At 46.3% G+C, this 14,032-nt stretch overlaps 1 protein-coding gene across 7 annotated transcripts in view; it reads right to left on the reverse strand.

Moving 5' to 3' along the window:
- Window positions 1–14,032, reverse strand: part of LOC107266764 (protein Fe65 homolog) — a 69,893-nt gene that overhangs the window by 45,523 nt on the left and 10,338 nt on the right. For 4 of the 7 annotated variants that reach the window (XM_015737590.2, XM_015737586.2, XM_015737582.2 and 1 more), the window contains one exon: window positions 7,115–7,714. In XM_015737590.2, coding sequence (XP_015593076.1) covers window positions 7,115–7,616 — 502 coding nt within the window. In that variant the 5' untranslated portion in view covers window positions 7,617–7,714. Of the gene's footprint in view, window positions 1–7,114; window positions 7,715–8,100; window positions 8,257–8,640; window positions 8,904–9,702; window positions 9,851–14,032 lie in introns of those variants that run through there. The other 3 variants (XM_015737585.2, XM_025084075.1, XM_015737583.2) reach the window with 3 other exon arrangements.

Here is a 14,032-nt window from a genome sequence, read left to right on the forward strand (position 1 = left end):
GGGGGGGGGGGGGGGGGGGGAGCAAGGGAATCAAGAGGATCTGGCACTTTTCAGTAATGAAAAGTATGTCGCATTAATTAAAACTCGCACTTCTCACGCTTTTATACTGCGGTGGATGAAGGCGCCGCGACGCTCACCTGCTGCAATTATGCCCGACCAAGTCGAGTCTCGTTTTCTCACTTTTCTCTCTCTCTCTCTGTCCCTCGTCCGACGTCTCGGTCCGTACTCTCCCTGACACACCTTATAACCGGCAAAAGATCCTATACCTATTTCTTCCGAGCGAACTCATTTCCATTGTCAAGAATGGAGCGTCGGGATGACGTCGGATTCTCTCTCGCCCCCTGCGGCCTGTGAGTCCCCATACCCACCCTCGACTTACCGAGCACCGCAAAACTAAGTAAAGTACCAGAACAATCTGAAGGGTACCGGAAAGGGGTGTAAGCTCAGCGAAGAAAAGGAGTTTCGCCGAGAAGGGATGAGATTCACGTTGGGGTGAAAAGTGACGGCGGGCGTCGATGCGAATAAGTGGGCGATCAAGTCTGCACCCATCGAATACTGCATATATACTTGGACGCTCGAGAGTACATCCTGTCGCCTTTCCAGGATCGATCCGAACCAGGGGAGAAAAGTTTGTTCCTAGAGGTCGTTGCGTATCGTGCACAGTTGCACATAGTTGCATCGATCACTGACCGCAGTTGCTTGCGTTGCCAGTTTTCCCGTATATCCCTGTAGCACGAGTTCAACAAGACTGACGGAGCGTGAACTCTTTCTACGTGCTTGCTATATATGTATATACATATATATATATATATATTGATATAGATTGTTATATATATTTTTATATTATATATACCCTTAAAGAACTGTCTACGTCGGATAAACGGGGTGGGAGCCAGCGAACGAAGCGCAGCAAGCTTATTGGTCAGCAAGCAACTGGAGGAGCCGCGTGCTCCGGGACAATTTCCGTCGCCGAATTGAAACGTTATTACGTTACCGACACGTTCCGGTTTGGCTTTCCTATACCCAGTCAGGGATTATCGATCGATGCGGCGAAAGGGGACTTCCGGTCATCGCGAAACTAGTACATGCGTATATAGCACGTAGAGGATATATGTTACCTGTATAAAATACATACGGTCGTAAATGGATTTTAAAAAGCAAAAAGTACTTTCAAAGACACCGAATGCCACAGGCCAGAGAGATTTTCAAAGGTCAATCCCGGCAGGTCATCTATCTCGAATGGCTGGTACTGTAAGAGAGAGAGAGAGGGAGGGAGAGAGGGACGTACAGTGGGTTAATGAAAGTGTATGAGTGAGTGAGAGAGAGAGAGAGAGAGAGAGAGAGAGAGAGAGAGAGAGAGAGAGCCCACAGAAAATCCAAACGGCAATTCCAACCGAGTGAAATCGAATAGCACAATTTAGGGAGGCGCCGGACAATTCTCTTTACGGTACGTCGCGCTCGAGGAGACGTATAGAAAATGGATTAGGGTCGCGTCTGGGCTAATGGCTCTAGGTAGACACGACGCCGGGCGTCGTTTGCCCATTTCCAACGACCACTTCCCACAACGAATCGAGTAACCTCTTTACGCGACATCGCGTCAAGAATAACCGACCGACTAGAATATTTCGTGAAAATCTCATCAATTCGGTCATACGTGTAGTACGCGAAGAGACCCTCGAGACGTCGAGACGGCGAGACGTCATCGAGGATCCGGGACACTCATTCGTAAGCGAGATAACAGATAACAGGTTTTTTGTCACAGGTAATACTCGCCGAGTGAAGTTTGGTCTTGATAAAAAAAAAAGGTTATTCCCCACTCCAATCATTTCACATTCTCCATTTAAATGCGGCATTATCTCACAATGCTATACATTCCGTATATATAGATATATACAATTGGATACTGAACAATACCTGCAGCGTTATTATACGTCATATACATAATGTTCCAATATAATATCTACTAGAATATATCTTTCCTGGGTTATCAAGAGCGTTAAGATAATTTACTCGTAATCTGACTGTATCTTATTTACAGATGATATCCAGAAAATTAACCCACTGGCGATACGAAGCAAAACTCTCACGTGTCGCGTACACGCAGTAAAACCGACGAAACGGTACATAATGGGCAGGACCGAATGTAAACGGAAACACGTAGGAGAGAGTCCGTGAAGCCCGAAGAAAGGCGTAAAGAGACTAAAGAAGAATGAAGAGAGGCGCACGAAATGGTTTGAAAAACAGGGCCATTCGGTGGGCTTAATACCAACGGTCGTCCATTCTGATAGAATGTGCAGCCTTGCTGAGTCGGTTCCAGTATCCTGCGGGAAGTACGCGTGCTGCCGCGAACCTTCCAGACACGAGGATCGAGCAAGAGAAACGTAAGAAGGTAAGGGAGTAAGGGAGAAAGGGAGAACGAGCACGTGTCTTTACGGCAATAGAGAGAGAGAGAGAGAGAGAGAGAGATAGAACAGACACGGGAGAGGGTTAAAGGCGTCCGGAAGACTTTTATTGCGCGCACCCGTGTTAATCCCAGCCAGCCATAAATTCATCCCACGGGAATTGCTTCTTAACCTCGAGCAACGCCTAAAGATGAAAACAGACACGTCAAAGTCTTAACCAACAAACGTGATCCGTGGGAACGTTAAAGACGGCGAACTTTGATCTCACGTAATAATAATGACAGATCGATCGTATCCCGATGCCAAGAAAAGGGACAACCGCGACATTAGTGACGGCATAGGACGAGCAGGGATCTCGATAGGGAATACGTTAAAGAAAGGGGAGGGGGGGAGGTCGGAAGAAATAAAATAAAGATGGGTTAGTTTTAATCACACAATTCCCAATTACCAAGCGATTCCCTTTTTCCCGATTCCTCCACGATTCTCGCCGCTTCCCTGGCTCTGCCTCTCCGTGGCTCTCCGTGGCTGTAGACGCCACGGTGAGGTAATCCCTCTTAGAGGCATTAATTAGCTTCCAATTCCCTTGGCTATCAATCGTGCACCTGCTCCCCCAGAGCAGGCGTGCCGCGGGAACCATTGCCTCTTGCACGTGCCTTGGCTTTTCCTTAATTTGCTTCTTTCCCGCAGGCGAGGCTCCTCCAGCCCTCTTCCCTGCCGTATAGCGTACCACTCCCGTTCCTTGAGCATTCCCACGGCGTCCCTTGGTACTCGGGCGTCGACTGCACACGTCCAGTCGATCCTGAGTAGGAAATCGATCCTGCGACCACGGCTGACCCCCCCTCGAGGACATTTAAAATTCATAAAATGAGATACCCGCAAATCTCGTTTCTACCCATCCGAAGCTCCTTTGTAAACCCCTTGTTTATGGGTTCGCCGCTAGCCCGCTAAGCGGTTACTTTACAGTCGGCTCCTGATCAGAATACTCTGGCTTTCTTCCGGATCAACCCCTATCCACAGCCCCGCATCGGTCCCGCGAGCAGCGACTACCGTGTAAGTGCGCGAGCTATACGCTAGAGCAGAAGTAAATAAATTCTCCTGGACTCTCGTGAGTTCCTCGATCGAGACATTCCTATGATATTTATTCCCTTTATCCAAGCAGCCGACAGGACATTCGATTTCTATCGTGATTCAACGCCATTTGCATCCCCAGAGCTCTCACCGGCAGCGCATACTTAGCAATGGATAAGGGAACGTAGGAGAGCCATGGAAATCTGCGGCTCGAGCACTCGACCTGGCCATTTCTCATATCCCAACGTCCGACGCGACGACAGCCTAGACCACGAGATTTCCATGAGTTCCTGAACGTTAAATCCTACTCAGCTCCTATCGGGCTGTTCGCCCAATCCTTCCGACTGTCCTGGGAGATTGGCGAACACGAAATTCCTCTCGCCGAGAGATTACACCTTAACTCCGTAGTACTTGCAGCTCGAGGAAGAAATATTACAAAGCGTCCCCATTGTTTCCGCTGTTTGGGGGCATCGACGTAAGTAAGAAGGTACAAGCTGTTAAGCGATCCTAACCACCCCGAGCTGGCTACTGGCAAGAGAGGCGAGTCCCCTTTGAATTCGCTTAATTGCGAATAGTTTAGTTCCCCAGCAAGGAAGTGAAGCCCGACGGCGATACCGCTGTTGGCTACAAGTACACGGTCGTGGGTGCGGAAGTGATTAGCAGAGCGACAAAGGAGCATCCATCGAGTCTACCGTAGCGAGTAGGGCGGGCAGTTGAAGGGAGAGAAAGAAGAGGGGAAGGCAAGCGCGAGAGAAGGAAGGAGTGAAAGTTCAATAGGGAGGAAGAAGGAGAATGAAAATATACAGATAGGGTCAGAGAGCAGTATGGCGATTGGGTGGTGGGAATTGCACGTGGTCCAGCCAAGCGTTATCGATGGTCAAAAGAAAAAAATTGCTAGGTTATCCTACCATTCACGATCTTTTGTCTCTTTAGACAAGTTCAACCTTTTTTTTTCTCTTCATCCACCTCGCGTTACTCGTACGGGAAATGCGCGACGCGGGCGCCAACTGGTGGAAAAACGAATAATTCGTTCGACCGTGAAAGCAATTAAAAAGTCATACGGATTTGCTGGGATAAAAACGCTGCGGAATTGCGCCAGACAGCATCTGCATTGGACCTTCTTCAGAGTTGGCGAGTCCCCGAGAGGTTAAAATAATAATTGGACAGGGTTGAAGTGCGCGAGGGTCAAAGGGTAACAGGGGTGCCGGTAGATTTTAGAAAAACTTTCGTGGCTCCTCGACAAGAGAAATTCCACCGATTAGAGACGGCTGAACGGAGTGATTCTCTGGATCGTCCGCTCGAGTTAGGTTAGGTTCCAGTGGATGTGTACTGTGTGACGAAATGACCGAAGGACTCGAACGTGCACAACCGTATCGTCGTTGGGTTAGGGAACTCTGACGAAATAAAATGGCCCATGATTTATTTGCCGGGTGGATAGGATGGCGCAGATAAGACAGGTTTATACGTTTATTTGGCAAACATCAGCGTGCAATCTTGATTCCGGGAGGCCCCGCACTCAAGGCTCGACCGTATGAGCTTGCGACGGGTAGACAGATGTATAGAAGCTTGGATAGTTCAGATAGCTCGAATAGCCTAGATTATATAGAGGAAGAGAGAGAGAGAGAGAGAGAGAGAGAGAGAGAGAGAGAGAACGCTGAAATTTACGAGAGAAAGACTGGGTCTGACGCAGCAAACAGAAAATAACACAGAGGCCATTGTGACCGTTTCGACTGTTTCTGTATCTTCTCTCATCTCATCTATGTCTCCGACTGATTCATCTCCTTCGTCTCTCTCTGTCATTTGCTCGCGTTACTACCATCAGCCAGAGCAACAGCCACCAGAGGCAACCCACCGATTCCAGACTCTTCTAGGATTCCATTGTCATGTTCCACGAGGCTTTTTCAGATTGCTTGTGTACGGATAAATGCTCGGGAGAGTCAAAACCAAGGCAGAGAGAGAGAGAGAGAGAGAGAGAGAGAGACGAATAAACACAGTAGAGTGAAGGAAAGAGACAGTCAAGGTGGAGCAAGACTTGAGGATTGGTCGATGGTTTGCCGAAAAGCCCAGGTCGACGTGCTCACTCCATTGAAATATCGCTCGATCGAGCCGAGATTATCCTCGGCAAACCGTTCGCCTTTCGGCCCGATTCGCAACGAGCGAAGGAATTAGAGCGCAGACTGGCCGACGTGTACTTTCATCGACCCATACGGCAATATACAGTCTATAGCTATATACGTATATTATACTCAAGGTCTGCCTTCATTTGCTGATCTAAAGAGCCTCCCTCCCGACGACGTACCGATTGCCAGCTAACTTGCCACTTGGTTCATAGTGCCACCCCTGAACAACTTATTCGTCTAACTAAAAAAAAAAAAAAAACAATCGTTCCATAAACCAAGGGTCATCTAGGTATAAGCTCGATCAGCCCCTAAGATATGCAAGAAACTTTGAATAGCGCTAATACATTATCCGTGGGTTTGATAGGAGGTAGTAGGGGTGTCGGAAAAAAGTAGGTCTAATATAAGGGTAGACGCGTTGAAGTCCGAGACAATATTACCATCGTTGAAACTAACTTGTTCGCCGTTGCCCCCTTAAATGTACCTACAGAGTGAACGTGTGGTTAGAACCTTAACTCGTAGAATTTTATGACTAACGAAGGGTGTGTCTCGGTACGAGAGACTCCCGTGATCGTTAACCATAGACCATGGAGTATGCAGGGCTGAGGGTAGTAAGCCCGATTAAAAAGTGCGAAAAACAATTACTTAACTGCTATCTGGAGACTGGGGGCTGCTAGAGACGCGGATAAGGGTGGTAAGGAGGAAGACGAAGGCGATACTCCATTTTTCTCGAGAGCAACCCCCATGGATAACAACCAACCCTGAGGCTCTTTGGTGAGTGAGGCTGCACGGGTTCGGCTGGATCAAGTCCGGAGCCATTTATAAAACGGTGGAAGGTCGCGCTAAGGTTCACGGGGACAGAGAGCTCGAATGCGCTGGACAGGGACTTGTGACGGAGACAGCAAACGAAAGGGATAACTCACGTCTTTTGACCGTAGCTGAGGGTCAGGAGGGTCATGAGGATCACGGGGGAAGTATACGACAAGGGCTGTCTTGAGGAACCCGAAGCGCAACAAGACCCGCAAACGTATACGAGGATGTACAAGGAAGCGTAGAGAGGAAAGAGGATAAGGACGAAGGAGAAGAGGAGGAAGGATAGAGCTGGTGGATTCCTCTGAAAGGATGGCGTTCCTTTCACTGGTTTATCTAAGCGATATAGCGCCGGGGGTTAGTCTCGAAATAACGTTTTATTGATTTTGCCGAGAAGACCATTCCTGTTTTTCTTTTGCTACAATATCACCTGGATTTCCACCATTGCGGCTATTATTCCTTAAAGGTTAGTTCGTCAATCGACTGAATTATCGAAGGATATACCTATTTTATACCTAGTACATAGATGTACACCCTTAAAACTATTTTCCTATCTCCCTCACAAGCCTAATTCCCTATGACTCCATTGACATTAGCGAAAGAAATTTTTATACGAACAACGAGGTCATTTAACAAAATAAAAACATATCTAAGTTAGTCTTTTACCTATTTACGCAAAAGATATTATGTATGTAAGAAAAAAAAATATTGACTCACCGAGAAAGACGGCGTCGTCGATGTCGTGTCCATCCATATCCAGATCTAGATTCAAATCCAAATTCTCATCCAGATTCAGATCCAGATTTTGATCTAGATTCCGATCCAGGTTCAAATCCAGATTCCGTTGGCGATTCCGATGTAGATTCCGATGCCGATCCAGGTCCAGATCCCGATCCAATTCAAGCTTGACGTCGTGCCGGTGTTCATCATTGTGGATGGAGACGGCAGACGCCGTAGTCGAATTCGCCATAGGATTCGAAGTCGGATTGGTCGTGGAGTTCGGAGGGTGGTTACGCTGGGCGAGGGCCATCCTCTGATGGTTAAGGTAGCCCGTGGCGAGGAGCTCGGCGAGGAGCGGCAGATATGGAGATGTCAGGAGCCGGGGACTGGTCGCACGTAGGCAACCAGGTAACCCTAGCCCTAGAAGACCGCAGGGCACCACCGGTGCACCGCCCGCACTCACAAAACCGCCGCTGAGCAACTCGCCGCACAACAACATAGGTTATCACTCCCGTCACTCAGGCAGCTCCTCCTTCTCCTCTTCCTGCGACTCTATCGCTCTCGCCAGCTGGGCTCTTCCTCGGGAAGATCCGCGACCTGGAGACACAATTCATGCCACACCCTCATTATTACTCCTTCTACCCCAATTTAACGCTACGTTACGCTAGACTTATATACACTATACACAGTCGATATATTAACACGTGAACCGGGTGCATCCGTGCACGTACTTCCACGTCGTTCATCATCCACTGGGTCTGGAGACCCTACAATTTCTCCACAGTAACGTTAAAGTTACCCTGGACGAATTTTGATCGTGGTGCAAGTACGCCCCTGGAATGCATCGAGAATCCAGACTACCTCAAGATCCTCAGACCCGGTGAACGTTTCTCGATTGGGCAACCGGCAAGTATGGCGTGGACGGTTAGGGTCGTGAGTCCGGAGCACGTGCTTGGACTTTCTGAATTAATCTGAAGGCACACCTTTAATTTCAAATGATGCCAAACATTCCAGGGTTCGCACCAAGCTTGAGATGAAGTCTGTCACGAGTCTAGTGGGAGAGAACGCGGCCGAGAATCACCGACTGGACAATCGGACAGTACTGGGTTGACATAAACACTCTTCGCACTGTAATTCTTACTCGACCAATAACGACGCGTCATTTCTCTTGGAGCTGACCAATCATAGCTCGGCTTTGAACGACTTCATTCCGAGTCCGAACCTGTATGGGTACGGGTATTCGAGATGATGTCAGACTCCCAGGAGCGGACTCGGCGTACCAATGAATTACTAACCAATGTTATACATTATTCATTTCTAAATGGTACAAGTTATACACAGACGACCAACTTAAGCGTGAACAGTACTAAGGAATTCAGACCTTGTTCTATGAAGAACAATTGTCGCTCCACTGCTTTCATCCACTGACGAACTTTTCATGAATGCAAGAAAAGCTAGTGCGGCGGCCCTGAACTCTGGCTGTAATCTACTCCCATAGCCTGACGCATCGTTTCAAGCCTTACCCATAGTATCGTCCAATAGGAGGTCCCCTTTACTCCTCCGAACTCATCGCTTTTCAGAAGGCTTGGAAATGCATTCGTAAGGGCCAGGTAGCTAACCCAACGCCCACACATATAATACCGGATTACGCTGGATCATTCTCTCTGGCCTCTCTTTATGTTTCGCGTTAACCATCGGGGATTCCATCAATGAGGAAAAAAAACTGTTGGCTTCCATAAAGAGGTAATCGTCTCCATTAGGATTCCAGTGTGACAGTATATGTATATAATAATACTGGATACGTTAAAACTGCAAGAATCAACTGATAACAAAAGGATTCGTTTCATTAATTCACATTTTCATAAGAAAAGATACCAACCCCAGTACCTAGCCCATACTGATTGAATTAGAATGAAGAAAAATCGGCAGAATGCACTCGATCGGAATATCGATCGGATATGATAAATTGCATAAGATAAAATGCACTCGTACGATTTCGATGTGATTTTTGCTGCAGCTGCAGGAAAACTGCATCACGTGCATAGAATAACAGCGATCATAGAAAAATCATAGGACATCTCGTGTATAAATAAAACGTAGGCGATAGCGGTATAGTAATGGATACAATATTTTTTGTACATACAGCTTCTATCCAAAACATACAGTTACCGATATAAATCGCACAATGGTTATCCAAGGATTCCCGATCTGGAGATGCAAGTTGAACGAGACCGGATATCCTGGCGCCTCGCGTTTAACCCCTCGATCGGGATTCTGGGTTCTCGATTCGGGCTTGAGGCTGCCACCCCTTAATGCTCTAAATACCAATTCAATCTAACCCGAAAGCATTTCCTATATCGGTAATGTCGTGCTTTGGCTTTTCCCATTACCGTATATCGACCGCTTCCTCCCATCCGTATCTACACTACATTTACCACTGACGACGAAGATCTTGATCGTTCTCCATCCGTGACCTCAAACTTTCCAAGAATGCATTGTCTCCCGTGCCTGATCACAAGATATGAAGGCACAAATCTTATTGTAGTTTTCGATATCAAGAAGAACCTACGAAAAGCCCAATTTACCTTGATCTCCCGATTTCACTGTATGGATACACTGGTATATTGTGAAACACGCGAAAACACTCAACAACGATTCATATTTCCCGCCTCTCGCTGTACGTGCGTCGTACGTAATGCACTGTACGGTAGTCACTGTACCACTGGAATAATCATTGCTAGTAGACACCTACCTAAGTGGCCGTCAACTGACACATATAGCAACACGTAGCGAAGCCGTGTTTACACTGGCTTGAATTACTTGACAGATAAAGACGACTGGCCGTCATCCGAAGCACACATATGGTCCAGAGTGATACGTTATCAAATTGTAACACTTGCCCGACCTGGTCACTTGTGTATAAATATTTTGAAAAATTTTTCTAAAAACGTGGAGAAGCAGTATACTTCTTTTCTACTGCAAACGATTTTATGGAAAACAAAATTTGTGAAATCACAATAAAGTCATCGATTTCCCCCAAAAAAATACGCGTGTACTCGACGACTTGTATCTTTATGAATTTACTTAAAAAAAAAGATATACTCAAAGCAGGAGTAGGATACTACTTAGAGTCAGGACCGGCTTAGGGGTTGAGGTCGTTTCAGGACTGGCAGACTAACCGGCGCCACCTACCGTCCCTTCGCACTGTTCCTCTCACCATCACTTTTTTCCCTCCTCTTTCTCTCTGTCTTCGTCCTTATTTCCTTTGCAAAATGGAACAACGATTCTGCTTAGAGGAGAATAGGGTGACGAGCTGGGTCACGTGAATTCTCCTTTACATCATATTACCCGGAGGCGTTGAAATTCCCGAGGAAAAATTCCCAATGAAAAGAAAATATCCAAGGGTGGGATTTGACCAGTGTATAAACTCCAAGATTATTTTACTCTCTTTGCTCGACGTCAAATAGAGAAAAATCTAAGAGGATTCTATATAAGTATAATTCAATGGCTTGGTGCATCCCTTGGAAAGGCAAGAGGGATTCCTTGCAAAGCGAAGAAGCTCGATGTAATTGTACGCTTCTTCTCCTTCAATTTTTCCGTGCAAGATAGGATCTTACTGTGAAAGTAGAAAACGTCGTTTCACGTGAAGGCAACAGCACGAGATGACAGTGCAGCACCGGCCGACGTAAAGCCACGCTGCATTCGACTCGAAGAAAAGCAAGCGCCTTGCTCTTGAAGATGAGACAATTTTTTTCCTCTCTCTATATCACTAAGCCCAAGGGAAAAGCCGGAAAATGCATTTTACCCAGATCCTTTGAAGCGAGATTCCAGACGCCGCGAGTTTCGCCCGGAAAATTCACAGCGCGAACCAGTCACACACAATATGAAAAGTCGTTAAGGTACTACCAACATTATAAATCGCTACCTCACTGACGTGCCGGCGATAGTAAGTTCCAGGTCGAAAGTCACTAGAAAAAAAGATGGCGTCGTCCTCGAACAATTTCGTATTATTATTTTCGCCCGAAATTCACGCTCTGTTATTGTCTATTGCCTAACGTCTCACAACGATGGAAATTCGCACGGTGACTTTACCAGGACCGTTTGGAACTGTGAAAACTAGTACAGGATTATACCCCACGGCGAATAACGTGTCTGTCGTTTCCTATCTAGAAAATCCGGACTAGGGATTCTCTTAACGAAAATCCCTAGGGTTAAGTTCACTACAGAAGCACAGCCAAAACGCTCACTTGGTTGGAGTAACCACGATCAGGTCTGACCCAGGTGTAAAGAACGAAGCAGGCAGGCAGACAGGGGTGGCCGGTTGCCAATGGAAAGAGGGTTGCAGGGAACAGGGAACAGGGTGGTAGCAGCAGGTTGATTGATCGCATGTCAGGCTCCAGCCAACCTGGCGCCACTTCAGGGACTCTCAACTTCACAATTACAATTGGCCCCACTGCCATTATCTGTACCGACACAGAAACCCAAGTTTCACCTATATGGCGTACAATTACGAATTATGACGAAGTTTTTACTCGCACGTATATAAAACTCCAATACCTTTTTAGATAATGAGCCACGTAATGGCAACCCCATTAAAAAAATCCCTAGAACAAACACACGTGCCCTTACCATAAACAATGTGTTTATGTTCTTCCACAAGATTTCATATACTTTTCATAAACTTTTCTCAGTATAATATTTCCATTAAAAGTGTTTATCCCATAAAGAATTCATTATCCCATAACAATGACGTCATGTAATTACGATATCTTTTATCACTAGCCAGTATCAACCTACTCGGAAGACGACTGTATTTAATTTCTTCTTTGAATTCTGTACCGTCTCTTCCCCGCCAATACGAGACACTCTCGCTAAACACAAATCCCTTCCACGTCCGCCATTACACGTTCTATGGCGACAATGTAAAAAACAATGGTTCCCTTGACCACTTCGTTATTCCAAAGGACTTTTTGCCAAAAGGAAGAACCGACCGACCATTCGTCCATACGGTAGTATAACCCGTACGTGCTGAGCTACCTATGGGGCCTGGCTACCCATGTGCCTCGACTTACGATTATCCTAGTGGAGGAACAGGGTCGACTCGTGTCGCTAGAACTTTGCCGGCAGTAGTGTTTCTGTAGTTTTTTGGCCTTTCTTTCTGGGAAAAAAGGAGATAGAAAAATACTTCCAGACTCCAGAGCACTTGGTCACACTTTTGAAAAGACCAAGAGGAGAGAAGTGGTTGGTCTAGTTTAGTCGGAATGTTTTCTGTTTTCAATGTTTTCTCGGAGTCGGAATGATGTTGCTGCTGACTTGTGAATGGTAGCTGCTAACTGACTGTCTTTCATAATTAACCACCGAGTAATGTCAAATGATAATTAGTCTTGAGGTTGCCGAGCTGTTATCGATTAACAAGGCCATTTAGATAAATGGATATTTGTACAAGAATTAATGACTATTTCATAGTATATATGATTTTGGACTGAATTATTTTTATATTAAATTAAAAAATTTATTCTGCATTAATTAACAGTATTTATATTCATTTAATTCCCTGACTGGCCCTCTCGTCTCAGATAATATTTTCACCCTCGCTCTCGGTAATGTCTAACCCGCACGCGAAAAATCTTCCAAGTAATTCGATTAGCGGAAACGAGTAAAAGTTTGAAGTGCCGTCGATTAACGCGATACTAATTTTCAGAAGCTTTAAGAACCTTCGAAGATCTTCGTTAGCGTCTTCACTCTTTAATTCCCCAGCGCCTCGCGCCACCGCCGTCAGACTGAATTTCTACTTTCGACTTTCCACAATTTCGCTCGAGCCTCCTGCCAGAAGTCGCTCGTCATACCCATAGAAACCTGTCCGTAATCTTTGGATCGCTTTTCATAAAACTTTTTCTCGCTCGTATATGGCGCGGTAACGATCGCGCCAGCTCGAAAAAGCGGTGAGAAAACTCATGAGAACTTTTTAATACTTGGCCGAACTTTCGTTCGTCAAAGAGACAGAATGGTAACTTGAAAAAAAAAAAAGAAGCCTCAAAGACGTCGAGTACCAAAAGCCTTCACGTATTTCCTTACCAAAACCCCTAACCACGCCTTACTCGTAGCCATATAATTATTCTATATATAATACGTAAGGGTTGAGTAAAGTAGGAGGCCGGCTAATTTCACAAGACTACGATAATATTTCATTGAGCAGGGAAACCAGGCCAGGCTGCAGTGCCCATTCGAGTATGATTAATGTGAGCTTTAGAGTGCCAAGACTGCCAGATAGGCAAGTTTCAGAGTCCTGGCTCCAGCAAGGTACTTAGAGCTCAGTTACTGGGGAGTACGTCGGTATAGCGTAGGCTCCAGATCCTGGAACCGAGTAAACGCTTGAATTTTCGAATTACCGATTCCCACCTAATGGAGTTACCCAGTAGGAAACCCGTCGGGCATTTCCACACGGAACTCTCGTTATCTAGCTCTCGTTCCTATGATTAATTACATAATTTTCCTAGTTACCATAAGTTGCCTTATAGGACCCTAAGAAACTAGAACCTTCCGGATAGGGCATGCAAGACCGAACTACCCTCTTACTCCCTCCCCCCCCACCCACAAATAATCCTACCGTTCTTCATCTCGCAACCTTACCAGGGTAACTCGAGCAAAGGGTCCCTATACGTGTTTCTCAAGTTTCCGGGGCAGGCACATTTGGAGTAAAGGTGAGTCTCGGATGTTATAGGGTTGGGTCAGTGGGGGGTGAAATGAAAAAATGTACGAGTAGCACTCAGGGTCTGAAGTTCAAGAGCATCGTTGGTTCCTCTCTGGCTATGGGCACTTGGGCTTCCGTCGTATTGATCCTAAGGCCGCTTTCGATCCCGTTGACTCTGGCCCGCGTAAAATACTCGTAAACTACCCCCCCTCCCCCCCTTACCC

The sequence above is a fragment of the Cephus cinctus genome, unplaced genomic scaffold (genome assembly GCF_000341935.2).
Source record: "Cephus cinctus unplaced genomic scaffold, Ccin1 Ccin1_scaffold0330, whole genome shotgun sequence".
NCBI classification, from domain to species: domain Eukaryota; kingdom Metazoa; phylum Arthropoda; class Insecta; order Hymenoptera; family Cephidae; genus Cephus; species Cephus cinctus.